Here is a 24,517-nt window from a genome sequence, read left to right as displayed (position 1 = left end):
GGGGCATGTAATAAACTGGACACTGAGTGTGTATCATAAAGTTCAAACCCTGAACGTCATCACTGTGACTGTCAGGGTTTGAGCCATTTTCCAGTCCCGACCTGATTCCTGATACCTGAATTTAGATATCTGACGATACAGATATCTGTTGTTCTGTGTTATGATACTATAACATCTCCAAATTAAGGACATGCTGAATTAGCCAACTGTTATTAGCTCACTCAGTTACAGATCGTCCTTTTGTGTTTTGTTACTGCAGGTTCATGGTCCAGTGTGAGCTCCACTTTCCAGGGAAAAAAAAATACAGGGGCAACTAGATATCTTTATCTGTAGAACTGTTTAATTACTAATTAATTGATGAAACTATGCCACAACATTTTGGCTATGGACTTAAATTGCATTCTTACATATTTAGAATTAATAAAACATCAGAACAAACATTGGAATATGGAATCTGGATCAGTGACATCAGTCAGATATCCAATCAGTGAATTACATCAGTACTAACACCTGATGCCAGTACTGGATTGGATCGGTCCCTATTCTAGTTTTGTTGCTGGTGATGGATCACGTGTGTTGATTTATAGATGAGAGGAACACCACACTCTAAACCTTATCAGAGGTTCTGGCCAAAACACAACCCTTTTAGATCCTACTGATATTTACTGCATCAAGTCAAAGTTAGATGTGGGAATGGATACTGTCTCACTGATTGTAAGGCAGTTTCCAAAAACAACAGCTCTCTTCTGTTTGTTTCACAAAAGAGCACAGCATGCTGTAGTCTCTGTAGCTTTTTGTACGCACACAACTTTATAATTAGTTATGACTCTTCATCCACACACTTTAATCATTCAAACAGTGTCTAATTTTCCCGTAATAAACCAAAAGAGCTTCATGCTTAAAATGAGCGCTAAATGAATTACTCCAGTCACAACCAGATTGTGTTACACAAACACAACACGTCCTGTACCGTGCCACCAGCTGCATCTCTTCATTTCTTTCATTTACTCTAAAAAAAGCTTCTCTCTTCTTCACTAAGCGACTGGATATCTTAGAACTATCATATATGGAAAAAACAGATGCACTAAATCTCCTCTCTAGATAAGGAAGTGCTGGAGTTGAGCGGAGTGACTGTGACATTTCCACCATCTCAGCATCCGTCATCTGATAATCCTGCTGCCTCCGACTGGCCTCAAATGTCAGGACTAATATGAATAAACAAACTGCTCCTGCAGACAAAGAATGAATATGAAAAGCAATCCCAGTTCATACTCATATAATGAAGATGTTTTATGATGGAAGCATCAACTATGACTGTCAAAGGTACTGAATTTTCTTCAAGTATCACTTCTCTATTTACAGAATAAGCAGCATGTCATATATTTCATACCAAGATGCCCCAGCAGTAAAACATAAACCTTATCCATCTCTCACTCTAACCTAAACAGGACTGGTTGGTTGGTGGAGACTCTCCACCATCTTGGGTGCTCAAAGTCCCATTCAGTTTTTCTATGGACAGTATTGTGTGAGTCACAGTCAGAGCACAAAAAGTAAAAAGGCACAAGCCTGTGTCCCTTTGGGAAAGACGTCCGCTATGACTCACAAGGGAGTATTTCTGCAAGAATCATCCGATCGCAGAGCTCAAAATTCTCTAACAGGTGCTGCTAACGGCAGGCAGAAGGTAAGGTTTACCGAGTTTAAAGAAACTGAAAACACCATCTGGAATTTTGGATGAATTCAGCAACTATGGCACTGTCTTTTATTCTCAACTGCACCAAAAAAGTGTATTAAATTCACTACTCAGACTAGCTTCTTCTTCTTCTGCAATGGCAGCCAAGGCTCAAGGATGCTGCTGTGTTTAGACCCGTCTACCATGGCAAACTTGCAGAAAAAACCCTGCTGTCTCTGAAATTAAGCTGAAACAATGGTATTACATTACATCCTGTTAGCAGATACCTTTGTTGAAAGTGATTTGAGTTCACTCAAACCATGTAGGGCTAACTAAAAGAATATTTAGCGCTATTATGCGAGCTTAAAGATGATATTTTGATTTACAGGATGAATCATAATGCAATCTTAAAATCTTAAAAAATTAAAGTCTTTCGATGTGAAAATCAACAGCTAGCTTACTTCTGTACAAATCAGAACACTTTCTTGCAGGCTGCTGTCTTACTGCCGAAACTGCTGCAAACCTTCATGTCATGCTGCACACTATGGATTTTAACAACTACTCGTCAACTAGCCAAGTAGTCAACTACTGCCCAATGGATTGTATGATAGTAGCCAAAATCCTCAGATATACTTGCACATTGTCACAACAAGATTCCAAAAGCTTTCTTAGCCCCATTATGCATTTGTTGTGGTCAGCAAAGGATAAAGTTACTGTTCATATCAACACTTCCTTCTTGGCTTGCGAGCAACTAGAAGAAAAAGATCAACAAGTGAAATAGGTATTTGTAGGGCTGAAGCTTTCAGCAAAAGTTTTGGGAAACTTCAAACTGAGGTAAAATTGTATTTGATCGTCAGTAGAATTGGTCCATTAGCAATGGAAGTTAAAAGAACCGTTAGACTTATTTGAAGGGTGGTCATATGAGATACTCATCCTTCCTCTGACTGATTTCCTTTTATTTTCGTGTGATGCACAGAAAGTGCCCAACCCTCATGGGTTTATAAGACACCAAATCCAGTTGCGGTGCTCAAACCTTTTACTTTCATTACAAAACTACAGTCCATTTTATAGCTCAGACTTAAACAGAATACTCTGCCTTTTCTCCCAAGCTTGACGAATAAAATCTGCTACAAAAAAAGGCTCCTTTTCTAAAACACAACTCAAGTTTCTCACACTCATCCAGCCAAAAGAAGTCAGCATAAATAGAGGACATTTTAGTAAAAAGTACATCCCTTAAGTCCTCATAGGCAGGACAGCAAATCAAAAAAATGAACCTCATTCTCAATTTCACCAAGATCACACAACAAACAGAGTCTGTCCTCTTCTGGAGTGATATTAAACCTGCCGGTCTCTAAGGCCAATGTAAATGTTCCTCAAAGTAACTGTGAACATAATGATCTTTGTCCTTTGTTTAAATTAGACTGCACATAAGGTTCTATATCCGTCATATCCACAGTCAGTGTATTAACTACAGTAGATGGTGGTTTACATGCTCCCAGTTTGGAGAAGCAGCAGGAGTACTGGTGCAGGAAGCTAAACAATGTACTGCTGTGGGCAGGGTCAGCAGCAACATGTATTTTAAACATCTAACAAAATCAAGGTCAGTTTATGTCTATGCTATATTAAGAATATTTCACTACTTTTCTGACGGAAAGTCCCAGCAGGATTTTGTGGGCTGTTTTTTGGGACTGATATGGCTTAAAATGACTGATTTTACGTCAGGTTTTCTAAAAAAAAAAAAAAGACTTTTTTCCAGTTAAATTGCAGGAATGAGTAAAAATTGCCATAAAAAAAACTTTTTTTGTTAATCATTAAAAATCAAAGGCCACTTGTTCCAGGAAGAATAAAACTGCACTCTGTTTTGAGCATTCTAACAAAATCTGCTTTATTTGTAAATGATGAAGTGCACCTGGGGCAGGGATGCAACCTGCAGCTCTGGCTGGAGCCGTCCCTCTCTAGTGGCTCCCTTGTTTTAACAAAAAAATATATAGAATGGAATACCAGATATGTTTTTAACATTTTAGTCTCCATTTTTCATTGTCAGAGTCCTGAAATTATTCTCACATTGTCCGACTGTAAAACTGTGTAGCCTGTACACCATTTTTACAAAAAGTCTGATTGACCATAATGTGCCTCGTAGCCTACATCTATGGCTCACCACATTTTCTACTAAATTTTGCTGGTGGCTAGTCTTGAGTCTCCCTAGGCTAGCCAAAAAAGAAACGTCTCAGAAGAACAAAGATAATGTTATATTTGTGGCTCCAGACTGATATGTTTTGTTGTTTTTTTGGCCCAAAATGCTTCTTTTGAAAGTAAAGGCTGTAGACCCCTGACCTTGAGTGTATTCCACAAAGAAACAAAATTGTTTAGTACTGCTCAGAGGATTGATAAATGTCAATAACAACAACAAACCTTTGCAGAAAAGTTGTGGTTATGGGACAAAATTGTAAGGTTTGGCAGAATTCACAGGAACTGGTTGAATTTTCATTTATTGTATTGACTGCAATGTCGCAACGTCCTGGAAGAACTTGAGAAACCTCTGTTACACAAGCCAAGTATTGCTGCCTTCATCTGGTAGTTTGCTTGTGTTCTTTTGTGACCACTGTGTTTTAAAAGGTCAGTTGAAGTAAAAAAGAAGATAACGAACAAACTAACCAATCAAGGCAGCAACTCCATTATCTGCAAGATAAAATGACTGATTTTGCCAAAGGAGTCTAATTGCTTTGAAGAGAGCAATATTTGGGTTATATAACAGCAGTTCCTGTCTGAAAAGTCTGTCTGACAACAAGGTAAAGAGGTAAAAACATTCTAAATACAGTGTACACTTAGCTGATAAAGGTTTCTAAACTACATTTTGCTGCTGACCTTGTCCACAGCACTTCCTCTCCAAACGGGAGTACACTGTTGATTGCCATCTACTGTAGGTAATACACTGACTATGGATACATAACTCAAACATCTGCAGTATCCCTTTAAGTCAAATTGTTAGGCCTATGACAGAAAGATACTGTGTTGTTGCAGTGAGTGCATGTAGAAATGCAGTCCTTATGATTTACAGCTGTACCATAGATCTGTTTTGTATGAAATGGCCAAAGGATGAACTTGTAATACCCTCAATAAATACATGAATCTTGACTCCTTGATGAAGGCTTGATGTCTTTTTTGAGGTCTAACATGCCATGCTATGACATACCGGCATTTTAAATTATTTTAAAAGAGAGTGACTTGGAGATTTTGTGAATACATGCATATTATTCCACTTTGTGGTCTCTTCCATAAAAGATTTTTTTCTTTTACTGCACCTGCATATGTTCTGTTACTGATGGAAGGAAATATACGGTGGCCCTGCCTCTACCTGTTGTGTTGCTCCCATATCGTGTGCTCTGTCGTTACTGTCATGTTGAATCATGTTCTGCAGCATAGCGTCATGTACAGTGGAGCCTCAGCAGCCAGCAGACGGTCAGGACTGACAGAGGACCACATTGATATGCGGCTGTGCCTTCTGAGGAATCTTGAACTGTGTAACCTTCAGTAATGGCTCTCAGCAGTCTGGGTTTGTGCCTGTTTCCTCCAGCTCACGGAGAATCTGTGGCCTTACACACTTTACACTTTGTCGGAACTTCTCGGCTGCTGACATTAATTTACTCGACATGGTTTTCGGTGGAGAGCTTTCAGGTCTTTCACTGAATTTCTTCACGTGTCCTGACACGGTACCTCATTCCCCACCCACCCGTCATGTCTCTCACCAGTAGCTGTTCTTGGTCTTTTTGGGCATGCGTGTTAGCGGTGGCTCCAGGCAGCCCAGGTGGTAGTATAGCTTGCAGGTGTCACACAGCACCAGCAGATGTTGGTCCTGGTTCTTCTTACAGATGCCACAGCTGTAAGAAAACGTGAAAGAAAAGGCTGGTTATTGATATTATTATCATTCGACTGCTTGCGTGTATGTGTGTGAGTGTGTGTGAGTGAGTGTGTGTGTGTGTGTGTGTGTGTGTGTGTGTGTGTGTGTGTGTGTGTGTGTGTGTGTGTGTGCGTGTGTGTGTGTGTGTGTGTGTGTGTGCGTGCATGATCAAAAGACCTGCATCCTGTCCACAGCTAATCTCAAATACTACAGGGCTCATTAGACTCTTTTTTGAGCACATTCATGACTGTATACTGAAGGACCTCTGTGATTCAGAATTCTTGAAAAACCTTAAATAACGTTTTTGATAGCTACACACTGACAACAGTCGTGGCCACAGGCATTATGCTTTCAGAATGTGATACCTGAAGAATGTATTGAGGGTATTTCTTCAAACTAAGCACAAATGTTGACTTGGACGGACTCAAAGATGAACTGATTAGATGTTGGTGGTCAAAGGTCAAAGTCACAGTGACCTCACTAAACACAATTTCGGCCGTAACTCAAGATTTCAGACACAAATTATGGCAAAATTATACAGTATCTAACAGGATAAAATGATAAGGTGATGACATTTTATATCCAAAAGGTCAAAGGTCAACTTCACTGTGACTTTTATTAATTTCACTACAGACATTATATGAGTGTGGACAGACATGTAAACAGTAATTTGACTGGCTGGTGGAAACAAACAGCATTGAGGCAGTAATTCTATTTTTTGACTGCTCTGTTTTATACGACCACTAACAGCTGACTTCCCACTCTTCTTAACTGGCCATTAGGGGCCGCAAGTGCTGCAGTTCAAACTGCTTCAAAATCTTGTTTCAGTTCAGGACAGCGTGTGTAAGGAGTTATTTTAATGTTGGTGGAATTTTGCAAATCTGTGCTGCTTATATCTGGCAGTTGTGGTAGCATTGCAGTAGGTGCTTCACCCTCCTTTGCCTGGCCTGCACTCTAGTGAATGCACTCTTCTAGTTTTTGGTCATGGATGTAAAAATGCTGGAACACAGTGGTGAGATACATCATTAAGCCAAACTGTCTGAGAAACCGTGTGATGGATTAAATTACACACTGAACCACAAATAGTCTGAACAAATGATGGACATATGCATATGAGTGAGGCACAGCGTTTCTGCCACCGGCAATTCACTATTTTTATTTCATCATTTAACCTTCATTTTCGATCCTTTCTTATTCGTTTCCTATCATCTCTCTGAACACTGTGTGCTCACCTGTAGAGGATTGCTGGCAGGCTGGATGCCTTCCCGGGGGTTCCTCCCTCCTTCTTGCTGGGCTTCCTCTCTTTCGGGGCTTTCAGAACAGCTGGGGTGTTTAGTTTCTGTCAAAACAAGGACCACACATTTTATCATGTTACAGCTATGAACAGCAACATTTCCTCTAAAAAAAAAAAACAGTGATCCTGTTATTCTGGGTAGTGTTTCAAATGAAAAATGAGCTAGACTTCTCAGGTAGTTGAGGAGATTGTCAGACTCTAGCCACTTAAACTCCTTTCTAGGGCTGAGTATTGGTTCTCAGTACCTTTAAGGTATTGATTGAAATAACCCAGAACCAAATAGTATCGAAACTCCATCCATTCTAATGAAAACTGCATTCAATCCTTTTGGTATCCAGATCAAGAAACAAAAAGAATATTTATAAATTTATAAATTTATTTATATTTATATAATTCTGTTCACAGCCAAGCAAGCATTCTTTATAAAGAAGAACCTTCGAAAAAATAAAAATGCAGCACTCCATTGGTACTGGTAACACTTCAAAGGTACTGGTATTGTAATTCTTTAAACAATACGCAGCCCTACTTGTTTCCATTCACTCCAAAATTTTTGTTACCATTTCATTTTTTTATTGTCCGCCTGTTTTTCCAGACTGTAGCTGTCCTGACATATCGGTAGCTAGTCGGTGATGAGTACTGTTCACTATTTTCATAGAATTTTGAAATAAAAGACCCAACGGAATCAGGATGTTGTTGTGGAACTGTAACATGTGTTGGTGCAGGCTTGCAGTATTGGAGTAAAACTGGACTGGCACACAGTCAGTCCAATGAGAGTTGCTCGCCTGGCGCTTAAGCCAAAAAAGTTCTACAGTTTCCGCATTTACTTAGTGTTTATATTGCCCACTGAATAAGTGGGCATATTCAGTGCCCACTGCACAGTGTATATTCCCCCTCATCCCCCCAAGATGTCCTGTAACAGTTTTACAGATGTCTCTTTTGTAATGGTGGCCTATGGGAAAAATGCTTTTTTCAGCTACTGGGAAAAACTGGTGGAAAAGATGACCTGCAATACCTTGTCTAGTTCTACTGGGGGCCACCTACAAGGAATATTTAGTGGAAAAAGAATAACCTTTTGTGGCCACAGGTCATTGGGCCATGATTTAAGAAAAAACATTTCAGAAAGTGCTGCCATGTTTTAATCACACAATCGAAGTTGTAGACCACTGACTGCCCAGTAAGTGGTATGTTTGTCCAGTCAGGTTGAGGAAGAGTTCATATTGTTGTTAAAAGGAAAAACTGCCCATCATTATTCAGCTGTGCAGCCGAGCTGAATATTCTGTCTCATCCACAGTTTTACCACTTCCACTACACCCCGGCTGTTGTTAGACTTACCGACCTGTGACACTTTACTGAACACCTGCTTTGTGTTGGCTGAGGGTTTAGACTGTCCAAATAAAGTGTGAGCCAAAGCGGAGCTGTAAAAGTTCCCTCACAGCAGAGTTGTGAGGAGGGAACCTGTTGTATGTGGCAGGTGAAAAGCAGCAGCAGACAGCCAGTTTATTCTCCCCCTGCATCTCAGGTGCATTGCTGCCACGCGGGTTAATTAGAAAACTTATCTCGTAGGGACCGAGTCTGTCACTAAACAGACAAGGTTTTCCCTGAGGAAGCTCTAATCTGGGCACGCTCGCTCTGCCTGCAGCGCCGAGGGAGCGTTCCCGCAGGGAGGCCTGATAGATGAAGGGACAGGGTGACCAAAGCACAAGGGGCTGCCGGGGCTATCTCCTCAACCTGGACTACAGTCCGCCTGCGTCTGACCACAAGCGCGCGTCTCTGCTGCTGATATGGAGCAGTTTCAACATTGTTAACATGCTTTATCAGACAGATGAAGAAGTTTACAGGTGCAGATTATAAATAGTGAGTGGAAACAGTCTGACACACGCAGACAGGCTTTAAGCTGTCTGGCTTCCTGCCACCCAGCTCTGTCCTCCGACAAAACTCATCAAAACATTACAGTGCAGCAGCAAACTGGGCACTTTCTGTTGCTGAGAGCATTTTCACCACGTTCAATACAGTAAAATAATGAACATCAAGCTGTGGCACAAAACGTCACTTGAAAACAGCTCTGCAAAGGCAAGTAGGCTGCTTCATAACTATGTGCAAATGCAAGCTGTGTGCTTCAATCCAGAGATGCTGACATCTTTTCATCTAGTATCAGATTCTGGGATGTTAAAATCTTTCCATTATTTCCTGAGGACAGATGTAGCTGCCAGCAAGAATGGCAGCCACTCTAAACAAACTCTGTCTATAAACTTGCACGTCCTCACTTGATTGACTTGGTCTTGGCCACAGGACGAGCTTTGGTCTTAACAAAATCTAAACGAATTTAGAGTAAAACTGCAAAAGATAATGCAAATGGATGCTTGTTTCCATCCTCTACGGTTGTGTGATTATCAGAAGTTGGCTCATCGAGATTAGAGCAACAACGCTTTACCGATTATTAAATTAATCACCAACTATTTTGATTTTGATGATCAAATACGTAGCTGCCAGAGCAAATAAAACATGAGCTTACAGAATGTTTTTTTTTTTCCTTTCTTTTTTTGCAAAACATTCAATGTGGATTATTCTTTCTGGTCCACTATTTTATTTCTGTTACTGATTTACTATTATATGATCCTTTGCTCCAACTTGTGTAATCTGGTATTACTGTCTTTATTCAGAAATCTCTATCTTTTTCTTTCAGGTTTATTAAATTCGTTTCATTTGATTCAACACATTATACTTGTGACTTGTGCCTGCTCATATTGTTTCATAATCAGATTTCATTCTGCACATAATGATATATTATCCTAGTTTGGAGATAATAACTATATTTAACTAATAACCAGACTTGTACATCATGTTCTAGTCCATTCAGGAGTTTCTTTTTACAGAGTATAACAAATCAGTGAACCTGAAAATGAAACTGTTTCTGTTTAACGTGTATATCAGATAACAGTAGCAAAACTAATAATGTCAACATTTGTGACTCAGGTGCAAATTGATTTATTAAGAATAGTTTTAGTGCAGATATGAAGTTCAAGGCTGTTTTAATTCAATGCAGAGGCAGATACTCAAAACAAATAATCTGTTACAGAATTATTCAGTGATGATCTTGACCTCTTGTGTCCTCAAAGCGTCTTCAGATGTGTGGACCCTGATAGATCTAGATGCTAATTATTTTCCTGACTACTCTAACACTTATTCCTGTTAGAATACTTGATGCTTAGTAGCTGCTTTGGCCTCATGGTGTTTTATAGAGCCTTGTGGAAAATGTCTTGAGTGTTTTCTTGTGAAGTTGCCAGGAGTGCTAAACTTCCAGGAGCATCAGGAACAAAAGCACTGACTGTGTACTGGAAGAGGGATGAGAGTCCCAGTTGGGGACATCAATAATTTCTGCAAATGCACAGGCAGGATGACAAATAGGAGATGAAAATGTGGCAGATAGATGACACAAAAGCATGTGGTGCTGTGACTGATGTTGCTACTTAAACCGCGCGTGTTCATAATTAGGTGATTTATGGTGGTCATTGCAGATTCACTGCCAGTTTTCCTTCTAGTCCCTGTCCATTCCGCTGCCTCGCCACCGCATTAATATCTTTTGACCATTTATCTACAAGGCTCACACTCTCAACGACCATACTTTTAATAAGCCTTTTTATGGATTTAGCTGGTACTTACATACATAAAAGCTTAACTGATACACTGTCCCAGGCACCAAGGTGGATATTATATCAATTCAGGTAAAGGATCAGAGTTAGCTGCTTCCTCTAATCTTTGAGGTCAAGACACAGGTGAGTGTTATGAGTGACAAAAGGACTATTATGCCCAACAAAAGATATAAAACCTATACGTGTACATTACAGTCTATTACAATATAATACAATATCCTTGCACTTTACCATGACTATAGAAAAGAATATAATGCACACTGTTTAGCACCACATGGTTCTGATGTGTTGTTCTCGTGAGTTTCCACTTCTTGAAAATGAAATTTCACCCCTGACCTTGCAAATGGTACTTTTACAAAAATAAAAATAATTTCCTAGCCTTTTCTGGAGCTTTCAAATAGTGTGTTTTCCCTGGTGTGTAGTTCTAGTTTTACCTTTTGAGGCAGCTGGATTCATGCAGGTCACACAGTAGAGTCTACTGGAACTACTTCAGAATCTACTGGAACTACTCTTTTCTACTAGAAAGACAGCAGTTCCTACGTGAAACAGCTGACAACAAGGGCGATGGATTTTCTTTAGTAATTGGGTCATACATTTTGGACAGAGACACTGGTTGTGAAGACAGACATTTCCACAACTCTGCAACTAACAAGAAGAAAGGGTTAGATGGAGGAGGGACAGATGGATAAACAGCACTACAAGCCAGGGGGAAAATCTGTATTTTTGATTTTGGGGTGAACTGTATCTTTAATGACAACAACAGGGCTTGGGTGAAAGAAACAGGAGGATATTTGGGCCCATTTTTGTTACAATGAGGCTGAGAAAAGAAACAATGTGGCTGTAAAATAGTTGATAAGGGTATCAAAAAGTTGAAGAGACACATTAAGCTGAACAAAAAGACATCAAGGTAGGTTAATGAAATGTTAGGTTGTTTTCTTTTAAGTTTTAAAGCCAACTAGTCAGGTGCTGGTGTTACCTTATGTAGGCTCTGTTGTGGATCATTCAACCTGTGTTTTTCATTAGATAAAAATGAGATAAAATCTTATGTGAGATAAGTTTCACTAAAAGGACAAGTAAAAGGAAGTATTGGTTTTGGCTAATCTACATAACCGGACATGCTTGGTGGTTTGTTAGACAGAATCATCTCGGAAGTCGTACATAGAAACTGTTTGGAAAAGGGCAGGCACCAAAAAAAAAAAACAAACAAACAAAAAAAAAAAAACAAACACTTGGCAGGTGATTAGATGAACCATATGTCAATCACGTCTAACATGTGCTAACTTCAACCAATCAGATCAAACTCTTTTGGTGCAGACACAAACAGATAACTTGAAGTCTGGCAAGATGGATTCTTGCATGATCTCACAAATCCAGCAACCTCGCAAGGTAACAGACTACACTGACTGAAATGCAAAATACAACCTGATGACTAAAACTAAAAATTGACTAAAACAGTTTTGTTTGACTATGATAAGATATTAAAATGCCCAGAGTTTCAGGCTACTAAAACATGACTAAAAACAGGATGAGGTTAATAAAATATGATAAAAAACTAACAATGACATTTGACACAGGAAAAGGTCTAACAGTCTTCATCAGGGGATCAAGTTAATATGTATAAACTACTGCATGTTTTACTCCTTGATTTTATAGCTTATTTTGGTTATTATCCATACCATGTGTTATTTTTAACCACAGATTATTACTTACAGAAATACTACCTCTGTTTATGTGTTAGTGCATCTGTGAGGCAGGTAATTATAGTCATGTTTGTGCTGTAGGTATAGATGTTCCTGTTATTTTGTCTCTTCCTGTATGTGCTGTACATTACCAGCTCCACTGCTGACTGAGTGGTGTCATTAGATTAGAGGACGTGTGCTCAGGCTTTACAGAGAATGCTGGAATCGTAGGAAACAGACAAGTGGCACATTATTACCAGCGCTAGATATATTCAAAAAGCCTTTTGCTTCTATAAATATTAGCAAGGAGTGAGGATCGGTGACAATAATAAAGGTGACATTATGAAATCAAAAACATACTTTTGCAATAGGCATCTGTAATAAAAAAAATTTATAATTAAAGGAACTTTTACTGAATAAAACCTTTTTTTTAAGGTACTTTCACAGTAAAACTTTTTAGTATGCAAGTACCATTTCATATAATTATACTGAGTTGAGATAAGTTTGAATAATTTCATAAATCATTTACAAAAAATCAGTTCATTTGGTTACAATTATCGTCAGCTCCTTGTGATAAGCAGCAGGGAGGGAAAATTGGGACCAGCCAGCTGCCAAATTCTGGTAAAATGTGAAAGTGGCTGAAAGATTTCAGACACAAAATAATGATTTACTTGCTGGTGAATTTGGACATTTATCTGTCACTGGCTGGAAGTTGTTGAAGTTTTTAAGAAATTTTCCACCCTGGCTGTCGGACTTACATTAGGGAGCTAGCCTTCGCTGGCTAGCATGGTAGCTAATAATGCAAATAAACTCCTCAGCAAGATGTAGAATGATTTTAAAGTCTGAACTTACATTTGTACTGCTGTCCCTCACGAGAATGTCTAAGCTTATGACTGAACTGTTGTGAATATGTGAAAACATATGCTCATTTTTGTGCTCATATTTTTATTTGGGGGTTCTAACAGATCTTTTATAAATATTAAGCCCTAAAGATCATTAGTCTACATTTGAATTAATGGGGTCTTTTTCACAACATAAATACTGATTCAATTAATCCATCATTTCTTTCTTTCCCCCATAGGAGGACATATATTTGGTGTATCAGAATCATCTTTTCTGCTATAAAACTCAAAGAATGTCAGAATAGCATTAAATTTAACTGTCTCATACATGCAGACACTCTGCTACAACACTAACTTTGATGGTTAACAGGACATTATGAGTAAACTGTTTTTGTTCCTTGAAAATCACTGATTCTTCTGGTTTGCAGATAAAATCATATAATTCCAAGCATGTACATGTACATGTTCCAGATATCATTTATGCTATGTGGACTGCAAAAACTTTATAGCTTCATCAGCATCTCAAAACCACTCAGAAAGACAGAACACATAAAGTGTTACTGTTCATTTATATATTCTACTGTGTTTATCAATGGATCCAGGATCTCAGTTTTATTTTATATATTTGTGGGCCAAAAATTGTGAGTATAAAACAGATTTAGTTTGAAAACTGATGGTGCAGGTTTATGGTCAGACAGACCTGAGTGCTGCAGGCCAGGATGTCTTCTTCTCAGGGATGTTGTGTAAACACCCTCACACTGACTGTGTGTGCAAAGTGTGTGTATGTTTTAGTTTGTTCCAGTGAAAAAACTAAAGATCTCAGTCTATTTCTGTACACTGCAGTTCACATTCATTAAATAACCCATCAGCCATAGTGGCACATCTTGGCAATTGGTTGCCATAGGAACGAGAAGTGGGAGACAGCTTTTACTTCCCCACAGTCAGGTCTGACTTCATGGCAAATGACAGGTCAATCAGTTAGTGCAAAATGAAAGGATTTTTATAAACAGCAGGGTTATTACAGAGAGCGGCATCGCCACACTGTTGGCCATGTGGGCTGTTTCTCGCAATCTGGAGAACACAAATCATCGGCACGCTAAAAAAAGGAAATCTATAAACACGAGTCTTCTCAAACTTTCTTAACAACTAATGTGTATGTGGAGCGCAGATGGAGAAGGTGTGTGTGGTGGTTACCTGGCCCAGGATGCCCCCCAGCAGAGTCCACATGGCCTGGCCTTCACTCCGCAGCTCTCCGTTCACATTCAGCAGCTCCTCCAGAGACTCACACAGCTGCAAGAGGGGAGAGCAGACATGATGAAGAAAGAAACAAACAGAGAGCAAACACACACACACACACACACATTCAAAAATTCTACAGGCTACATATTATATCAACTCTTACTCAAACTTATTTTACACTAAAAAAAAGTCTAGTATGAATTCTTGCAATTTTATATATATATATATATATATATATATTTTAAGGTACTGACAATTTGTGGATTTTTTTTTAAAAAAGATATTCTTATCACAAGTGAAAAGTTGAATTCATAAGCGTACATATACGTATGTGTTGAGTGGAATAATAAAATAATGTCTTTGTGTTAAGTAAAGAGCTGGAGCATGGATATGGTTAGCCTAGCTTAGCATAAAGACTGGAAGCATGGGGAAACAGCCAACCTAGTTCTGTATACAATTCATGATTTCATTTTTGTCTGTTTTAATCTGTGCAACAAACACGTAACAATGTGTCCACAATATGACTTCTGTTTCTAATGGTCGATACCAATAAGTGAAAAAAAAAAAAATCTTATACCTAACCCAACCAAATCTAACTGATCTAGTAAAGTTCATAAAAAAACTTCAGCTTTTAGAAAGCATTTTGTCTAAGGATTCAAATTAAATACTTTGACATCATCTGTCAAATCAGATATTATTTTAGCTGCTATTTTCTGCTAATATACAGTATGCCAATACCGATATAGACCAATATAGCCAATAATGTGCCAATAATCAGTGGACAATTAATGGTCTCTGATATTTATTGTGCATCTCTAAAAAATAACAATTTGTGGTTTTATTGGAACCATTTCTTGTTGAACAACAGTCAGCTGCAGCTTCCTGAAGTGGTCTGTATCTGGCAGTCCTGCAGCTCAAGATGCTGCAAATGTGGATTAGCTCTTGTTCATCAATAAACAGTTACATCACAAAATACTGTGTGTTTGTATTTCTGTTTGTGTACAGATTAAACTGATAAGAAGTGGCATGTTAATTAGTAAGTTTCAGAGGTGTTGATTAGTGTATTTTTGGACAGAGCAGGTGTTTTCCCCCTGCTTTCTATCTCAATGCTAGGCTGAGACATCCTGACACCACATCTGTACTTAAAGGGTAACTTCACCCCCAGGTCTGAGCTTAACTCCACCCACAACACAGTTTTGAAAAATAGTGAAAAAAAAAAGGGGCAAGGAACCGAGGAAGGGTGCAGGGAGGGGTGCACATGACAATCGCTGTAGAGGGTGTGGCTTGTAGTCTGTGAAGCGAGATAGCTGGTAGTCAGAGACCACACTGTCAGAGGTAACCAGCCGTGAGCAGCTGCTATCACACTGTCTGTCTGCACTGGGAGTCTGTTGGAGCTCTTTAACAGTCACCACGATGCACATTCATGTCCTTTGTAACAGTCTGTGTGTGGCAGGTTAGCTGTGCTGTAGCTGAGCTAACTGTTAGCAGCTCAGAGAGGCTGACAGTGAGGCTGTGTCAGTGGGAGACAGTCTACAGTTTTATGTTGGATATTCAAGGAGACTGCTGGCTCTGTCTTACTTGTATATCCAACTTAAAACTAACTTCACCATAGTGAATCCTACAGTTTCATCAGTTGAGGGAGAGAATACAGCCCAGTGGAGTTTCTACAGCTGTCAGAAGTGCCCAAATTCACAGACTCCGACAGGAGCAGGGGCTGGTGGAGGTGTGCCGCCAAACTGAATAGAAGGAGATGTTGTTTTTTTGTTTTTTTTTTAATTGTTTGGCAGGAAGGGTGGGGTGTAGGGAAACTGGTTGGTGACAAAAGCTGCCACCATATACATCGCCTGCCTCCAGATCAGCTAATAGTAAAATTCAATTCCAGTTTTCTACAAGAGACATACCCACTGTGCATATTTATAACACATTATGTAGAATTCAAATCTTTTGCACTAAAATGTCAAGATTTGACATGACCTGAATCAACACTACTATGTGCCTGTGTACATCGGTGTTCACCTGAAAAAATTACTTTGGGGATTTAGTTTCTCTGTCACACAAGGACATTAGTTGTGTTTTGACCGTCTTTTTTTTTTTTTAATGTGTTTCTTAGATGTGTTTTCTGAAAAGTTGTGTTTTGTGAAATGTTACTATTTTTGTGAGAAGTTGTATTTTGTGAAATTTTGTGTTTTGTGAAATACTGTTGTGAATTCTGAAATGTTGTTTGTTCTGACCCTTAGGGCGTCTTATCCCGGAAAAGCGAATCTGTTAAAACGCTACTGCTCAGCTTTGGTTTAATTGGCTCGGTGTCACATGGGTAGAACAGCAGAGAGAAGAGTCACAGTTTGAGTAGAAACATGACTGAGGATATCCCAGCCTTACAGATGTTATACCGTACACAGCTGCACCACTAACGCTGCAGGTGAACCTTTGAACCAATTCTGCAGTCAATCTACCTGTTTAATATTTTAACACTTCACATGATCTGTGAGAGTTGAGCCTCGTGTCATGAGTCAACCTTGTACTGGGCTCCACCACTATTAATCCATCAAAACAGGACTTGCAATGACATTCCTCCAGGAGCGTTTTCTCCAAGGCCACAGCCATGTTAGAGCAACTCAGGCAGTGCAATTAGCAACATACACTCCATTAATAACGCTTAACACGCACGGCGGAAGACTGAACGCAACATTAACTCTTGTGACTTTTACTCTGCCGCTGTGTTCCCTTCCTCATGTTGACAGATGGAGCGGCAGCCTCTTCTCAGAGGTCACATGTTTTAGGAGAGATGAGAAAAAAGCACGCACAGGATTCTGTTTTTATCACATAGTAAGGCCATATCTAACCTGGTGGTAACATAACAGTGTCCATAAAGAACTGAAGTAGGATGGCCATCTACTGAACTAGAATTATCACACTGCAACTGTATGCCTCTGCAATAGGGCTGAGTGATTTTGAAAAAATACCTAATTGTGATTATTTTGACTAATATTTCAATTGAGATATGATTTGTCATAACAGAAGGAATGCTGATTTCATTGTTCCATCAATTCATTATTCTCATTTTCATTTAAAACATCATTATGGTGTAATTTTGCAAGGATGTGTACCAAACAAAGTCTGTAAAAATATGATGTGTAGGCCAGGACACTTCTGCAGCATTATATTTAATTTAAAATGGTATGATGATACATATTTTGCATCTACCACATGTTGTGTCTCTTGCAATTTGCAAATTCCCTAATCCCATAATACAATTTTGATAAAATTTCAATTAATTGTTCAGCCCTACTCTGTAAAACCAGTCAAATTGCAGGCTACATCCATGTCTGTCCAGACTCATATAACATAAGTATTGAAGACTTTGAAAGAAGTTAATAAAAGGTATTAAGCATGGCAGAAATTTCATGGCAGCCAAGATCGCCATGGCTGCCGTGGCTCCTCAGTTTGGCCTTTATGCCCCTAAAGAAAATGATCTGCCCTGCAGCCACAGTGTCACATCCTGTCAATACAGCTTTTGAACACAAGTGTCTTTTGTTTAGATTCTGATTGGACAACATCAGGGGAAAAGCTGCACACACAACCAGTGGTGAGTAAGATTTTGAGCCTGTTATGAACTCTTGGCAAACTGTGATGACTCGTAGAGGAGACTCAGCATGAGCGTGGGAAAGGCAGCATGTGAATCTGGACATGTGATATAAACTTTTTTTGACCATAAAGTACAGCTGCATGATATGATAAAAAAGTCACTAAAAAGTACTATTAGTGGGAATGGTCATTTCTGCATTACAGTTTTCATTTTTACTGAAAAAAGTTAAAATCATCATGATGTGATATTTGCTGAGGTCTAAACCAAACAGACATGTTTCCTTTCATATAGAGAACAGGATGTTTTAGGCTGGTCTTCTGCAGCTCTACAGTACCTCATTATAATGCTGTTTTATCACAAATTTTTCCTTTTTCAAAGAATTATGATTTGGATATTGCATTTGGCCATATTGCTATTAACTGTGCAGCCCTGCCATGAAGCATGATGTTACTCTACAATTCTGGGCTCTACACTGCAGACTGGAGTCTCTGTTCACAGTAACAGACAGATCTGTGTTACAGACGCTTGTCTCCTCTATGAAACATTTGTATTTTACATCTCTGTGGAAGCCCATTATCCCCAGTGTGATGAAAAAAAAAAAGATCCTGTCAGTGATTATAATGAAAATGTTTCTCAAAATAATGATTTAATATCTCAAAACAATAAGAAAGTTTCTTATTATTTTTCAATGACTATTTTGAGAAAGTTTCTCATTATTTGATATATTTACTCATTATATACTGCACACTATTTAGTATGACTTCTTTATATAGACCTCTAACTGACTTCCAGTGTCCCTGCACTTAATGCACTTAATGTCACTAAACGTCCTTAACCCTTAAGTTAAATTCTTATTTCCATGGACTTGAAGTTTGATGGCCTTGCTGCCCTGCCATGTGGCCTTTGTGCCCTCAAAAAACTAACAAAACCAAAGGGCTTGCCTCTAAAATGCTGAAATTCCAGGCCTGGTATTATGTGTATTTTTTGGTGAAATGGAGGTTATCACTACACTGTGTGATTCCAATGAACAATTTCCTGTGACAGACATTCTGTCTTCACTTAGAGACTATTTTTAGAGGACTGATAATGAGCTTCGTCACATGGTGTAACAGCAATCACCTGAAGCTCCATATCAGCAAAACCAATGAGCTTGTGACTGACTATAATGCTTCAAATATGATTGTTGCTGTAAGAAAGATACAAATTCTAAAATGTACATGCTTCACACGTCTTCAACCTGGCAGCAGCACTAAAGAGCTCTACAATCAGCACAGTTTCAAGGTGGGAACCCGAGATTAGTGTCACTAATTCAGTGTCCGACCGATTGTGAAACGTGGTCACAATGTCCTCTCCTGTCCCTGAGTCAGAGGCTTGAATAATGGCCAGAAAAGTGTTTTTGCAGAATATTATGATGTCACATTGACGGTTTGGTTATAAAATGTCATCACTTCATCATTTTTTTCCTATTAGGTATTTGTGTGAAATTTTGTCATGATTACTTCGGCCAAGGAGGTTATGTTTTCAGTTTGGTCTTTTTGCCTACCAGCAGGATTGCAGAAAAAACTACTGGCTCAGTTTTAATGAAACTGGTTGAAGTGTGTAACTTAAATTAAGGAGTGGACCCAAATCCTAGGGCGGGTACACATTATTTTTCACTTTCGTTAACACTACAAGACCGGGTATTTTTGCCTTAGCAGCTGCTCAGCAAGTCTCTCGTTCAGGGAGCTAACCCAGAAGCAGACACCCACCCACCAAGCTGAAAATGAGCGAGAACATCAGCAGCAATAATTAAGAACACAATATAGAATATTTTCACTTATAACTCGGGTTAAAGTTTGTGTAAAGCAACAATAAACGTGTGTTCTGAGTTTGTCACACCACAGAAATGTGTCATTAACCACCTAGTCAAATTTGAAAGATTAAAAAAAAATGCTAAGTATAGAAAATTAGGTCTCAAAATTATGAAAAAATGAGCAGTTTTCTCTGCTCTGAAACACCGGGGGCGTGTCCACTCCACTGTCTCAGTGTCAAACACCACTACGACCTGAAAACCACCTGAAACATGGACGCTCTGTCTAGCAGCTGTATTGGACATGTCTGGAAATGTTCGAGCCACCAGAGCCAAAGGACGGTGACAGGGTGTTTTTTTTTCTTCTGTGTCAGGTTGTAAGAACTGAAGTGAACTGAAGGGAACTGCTGTGATTTGGACTGAGAGAGTCGATGAAAGTACGTTTGTAACTGACTGTTAGAGAGGCTGAAGGAAGGGGGAGGCGGCGTTGATCATGGGGCTTGTATTGTGTTGGGGGAAAATGGCTCCGGCATGTCACAGAGTCATGTTTCAGGTCCACCTAAAAAAGCACAACTCCACATTTCAGTACTACATAATTTTTAATCTGTTCACGTTTTCAGAAACTGTTTTTAAATATGTATAATGAGATTACAAAAACATGTGTACCAGGATGTAGTCTCACAACAGCAGGTTTAACACGGTCTTCCTCCTCCCAGCTGATAAAAGCACCAGGAGTCACTGATAAAACACTTCAGGTAAAATAACTAACTACAGGGAACAGTGATGTTAGTGTTGATGATGTATATTGTGTGAGATGAGAGACACAGCTCACTAAGTGGTTTCACACAAAGCCAAACTAAACTAACAAACCTACCACAAACTGAGACTTTCTTGACTTGTAAAATTATGTTTTGAATTGACAAACACCAGTGTAGGAGTAGTGTGTTGTGCATGGCACAGTTCAAACAGAATAAAAAGAATAATTTGTCTTTTTTCATAGGCTACCGTTCATATTTTTTCTGAATTTAGGTCCCATGGTGCAGACCAGAACTATGTGAGAAGAAGAAGAAAAAATCTAGCTTGTGACAGAAGACTTGGGCCAATCACAGATCAGTAAGATTGTTGGCTCTTTCACTGATGACCTAGGAATGATCAACTATATTTCCAGTAAATTTCTCCAGAATTGAATACTGCACCTTTAAATCCCATTTTTAAACATAAATAACTGAAAATGATGTGTGAAACATAATCTAGTGACACTCTTTCTTTAGCTTGATTGTTGAATAACAGTATTGGCTGTAGCCACTTCATCAAATCACAGGTGGCACAGCGACACCAGATGTTTTCTGCTGAGCTGATAATTCTCTATTCACGTGCTTTGTTGTTTGTCTAATTATTGGTGGTTGAATGCTGCCCAATAATCTTAGACATCAAAAAAACAATACTAACAATATAAAGTTAGCGCTGACGGGCTTGTACTTTTCCCGAACCAGCCTGTCCTCAGAATATTTCCTGTGGGTTCTGTCTGTGCTGCTCACCTTGTTGTACTCCACATGCAGTTTTTCTTGCTCGCTCTCCAGCTTGTCTTTTAAGTTCTTCTGCTCGGAGATGTTGTCCTGGATCTGGATCATTCGCATGTTCCGCTCTGAATATCAATGGGACAAAAATCAATAGCACGATCACAATCTATATACAGGAAAAAGCACATGAGAGAGTGTACTGATGGCAGATAGGCCCTGCGCTGCAGGCTAATGGAGTATGCTCTCAAGGTTACTGACATGGCGTCTCACACATCTGGAATCACAATCATTTATTTGGGGAGAAAGTGCCTTTAAAGAGCATTAAGACACAATAACTTCACCATCCTGTTACAGAGATAAATGACAAAACTCTTTCTGCTTAGTTCAAATTAAAATAAAGATTTGAAGCTTCTTACTTTAGAATTTTATTGATGCTTTAATTGCAGATCTATAAAAAATAACTGCATGAAGCAGAATAAAACCATAAGAGAAGCTGTTAGCAAAAATACAGATAAGCAAGTTGGCTGTTCTTCCTCAGGCGGCTCTGAAGACAGACTGAATATAGGCTGACTACATTATAGAAACATTACATTTGTATTTTAATGTTAAAGCTGGCTGAGCATGTGAACCTGTGCTTCATTCTTTAAGAAGAGCTCCGTCTTTGTTTAGAGAGAATAAAAGAAGGATGATAGACAGTGCTCAGGTAATGCAGACTTCCCCCGAGAAACTGGTTAGTGAAGGTGGGAAGTGCTTTAATAAGCCTCGTATTATATTTCACAAAAATGAAATTATATCCTCTGATGTTAGTGGACACAGTCTTTATTTAAAGCAAGTCGGGGTGTCTATGCTACAAAATGATGTAGGAAATCACGTAATTTGCTTTTTTCTATCCACATACTAGAAGTATAGATTCAAAACTGGTCTAAAAAAACACAAAATCATTCTCTGACTAAGGGGCTGTTTGTATGATATGTTACAGTTAATTTATGTGTTTGTATTATCAACAAATACTGACTGAAGAAATATCTGCAACAGGCAGCACGCTCTGCTGCTCTGGATGTAGGAAAGAGCTGCTATGAATTAAATTTAATTTAATTTTGTGCAATCTTTTAAGACTTATATTTAAAATGTATTGTTATTTTGTATTGTTTGTATTTGAACTTTTATATGTACATTGATTGTGGTTTTCATATAAGCCATTACAGAGTTCTACCACACCCTCAGACACACTTTTATATTTCCTTCATGTCTTTTTTTTATATTTATGTGTGTATGAAACAAATAAACTAAATTAATAAACAAGAACTTAATCTTTTCGCCGGTCTGTACAGATGGATTTCCATGCTGATTTTTTTTTTTCCTACCACATACACTGGCGCGGGGGTCTGCAAGTCATTCTTACACTCCCCAACTGTAAATGTGTAGCTAAAAAATAAAGTTTGAATATTTTTTCAACTAAAATGTGCATCACAGGCTATGTCTCAGTGTCTCTACATTTTGCTGCCAGCTAGTCTTGAGTTGCCCTCAGCTACTGATGCAAATCCAAAAAAAAAGGTCTCAGAGGAAAATAGAGAATTTAATAGTTATGGCTACAGACAGAGTTTATTTTTTTTTTTCTTTGTTGGCCAAAAATGGCTCTTTTGAGAGTAAAAGTTTTCTGACCCCTGCCCTGGGCGGCTCCCATAGGCTCCTGCTCTAATGCTTCTTGTTTATTTACGAGCACCTAAAGCACCGATTTACCTCACACAAAGAAGGAGCTCAGGCTGCTCAGTGCTGGACTCAGGCTGTTTGAGGGGCAGGGCAGAAAAATAAAAATAAAAAGGGCACCAGCATGCAGAAAGCTGTGATGATTTTCTGGTGTATTCTGGTTGATTTAAAACTATTTTATTATGTGACTTGTAGTGCAACAACTATGACAGCTCTGTAAGAAAAATACACAGAAAACGATTAACTGTTCAACTGCTACAGACATCAACTAGAGGCCAACTGGTTTTTGAACATGTAGGACAGCCTATATGGCACTGCATCACATTTTCTCCAGTGGAAGGGCACTTTTGTGGCATTTTTTCCCTTCTGGACACTTTTTTTTCAAACTCCCTTACCAGGAGAAAAACTTTTCCCCACTGTTTCAGACATGGAGCTGTCTCTACCAACTGCTGCAGAAGAATAATTCATAAAGAAAGAATTTTAGGGAAATTAAAGATCCTTAGATCAGATTAGCAGTACCTGGAAATACATGGGTTGGAAGTTTATTCTTTTGTCATACTGCAACTGAATTTTACTCCAAGTGTTTTTGTATATAGTTCTAAAATCTAGGAGAGAATAAAGCATTCTTTATCAAGCTGAATGCGAGTTTCCTCACCCAGGTAGTAGTTGACGAAGTCTGCTGTGAGGGCAGGCTGCTTGTGTTTCCTGCGTCCGTCCATGCTGGCGTTGGCATCGGACGTGTCCACAGGGAAAATGTCAGTGCTGATGCCCATCAGCTCCGCCTTCCTCATCAGTTTCCTGATGGCCGAGGCACTGGAGGTGAGCGGTCGCGGCAGCTTCTCCCGGGGCACCCACGCCTGAGGCCGTGTGTTCCTGGACAGCTCTGCTTTTGCCCTGTACTGCTGCAGGCGGGTGGTGATTCGGGCCTGCAGGCGGGACACGCGCATGTTCACACACTCACACATTCAACAAGTAATAAACCCTCAGTGAGTCAAAAGGGACATTTACATTGTTTGTTTTCTCTAAATTAAATCAAGCATAAAACAGGCAAGATGTAACATAATCTTCAGCACTTAACTGAACAAATGTCCAAATACTGGAATTTTCTAGGGCTGAACCATTTTGAAAAAATATATAATTGTGATTATTTTGACTGATATTCCACTTGTGATTTAAGTAATGATCATTTTTACATTATTATTCTTATTTTGATAGAAAAACCTATTTAAATGACTATGGCGTGATTTTTTTTTTTTGCAGGAATCTGTTCCAAATAAAGATGTTTTTTTTAAGTCAGTAGAATCTGATTTGTGGGACAGGACATCTCTGCTTCAACACATTCATTCCTTTAAATGTTTTTTGACAACATTTTGCCTTTAACAAATACTGCACATTCTGTGATTTGAAAACTGTAGTAAGCCATATTGTGATTTTGACAAAAGTCTGATTAACTGGGCAGCCCTAGAATATTCTCCTTGTAAAGTGATATGAGCTTTAGAGCCAGAACGACATGTTGGTTGGCTGACTTTCTCAGCTGATATTGGCCAATCACAGATATACTGGTATCACCATCTATGTTGTTCAATATGCACCACTATGACAATTATTTTTAATGAACAAAAAGTGTTTTTTTTTTTGTTTTGT

General features: G+C 38.9%; 1 protein-coding gene across 1 annotated transcript in view; it reads right to left on the bottom strand.

The window, feature by feature from the left end:
• The window catches only part of phf14 (PHD finger protein 14), a 126,220-nt gene that overhangs the window by 74,108 nt on the left and 27,595 nt on the right, over positions 1-24,517 (bottom strand). The window contains exons 9-13 of the mRNA XM_084738502.1: positions 23,529-23,799; positions 21,185-21,291; positions 14,227-14,322; positions 6,800-6,906; positions 5,416-5,547 (exon numbers count right to left, since the gene is read on the bottom strand). Of these exons, the coding sequence (XP_084594628.1) occupies positions 5,416-5,547; positions 6,800-6,906; positions 14,227-14,322; positions 21,185-21,291; positions 23,529-23,799 (713 nt within the window). The remainder of the gene's footprint in view (positions 1-5,415; positions 5,548-6,799; positions 6,907-14,226; positions 14,323-21,184; positions 21,292-23,528; positions 23,800-24,517) is intronic.

This window comes from Lutjanus erythropterus, chromosome 16, assembly GCF_056507025.1.
Source record: "Lutjanus erythropterus isolate fLutEry1 chromosome 16, fLutEry1.hap2, whole genome shotgun sequence".
Lineage (NCBI taxonomy): Eukaryota > Metazoa > Chordata > Actinopteri > Lutjaniformes > Lutjanidae > Lutjanus > Lutjanus erythropterus.
Note: the sequence above shows the minus strand (reverse complement) of the source record. Positions and strands in the feature narration are given on the sequence as shown.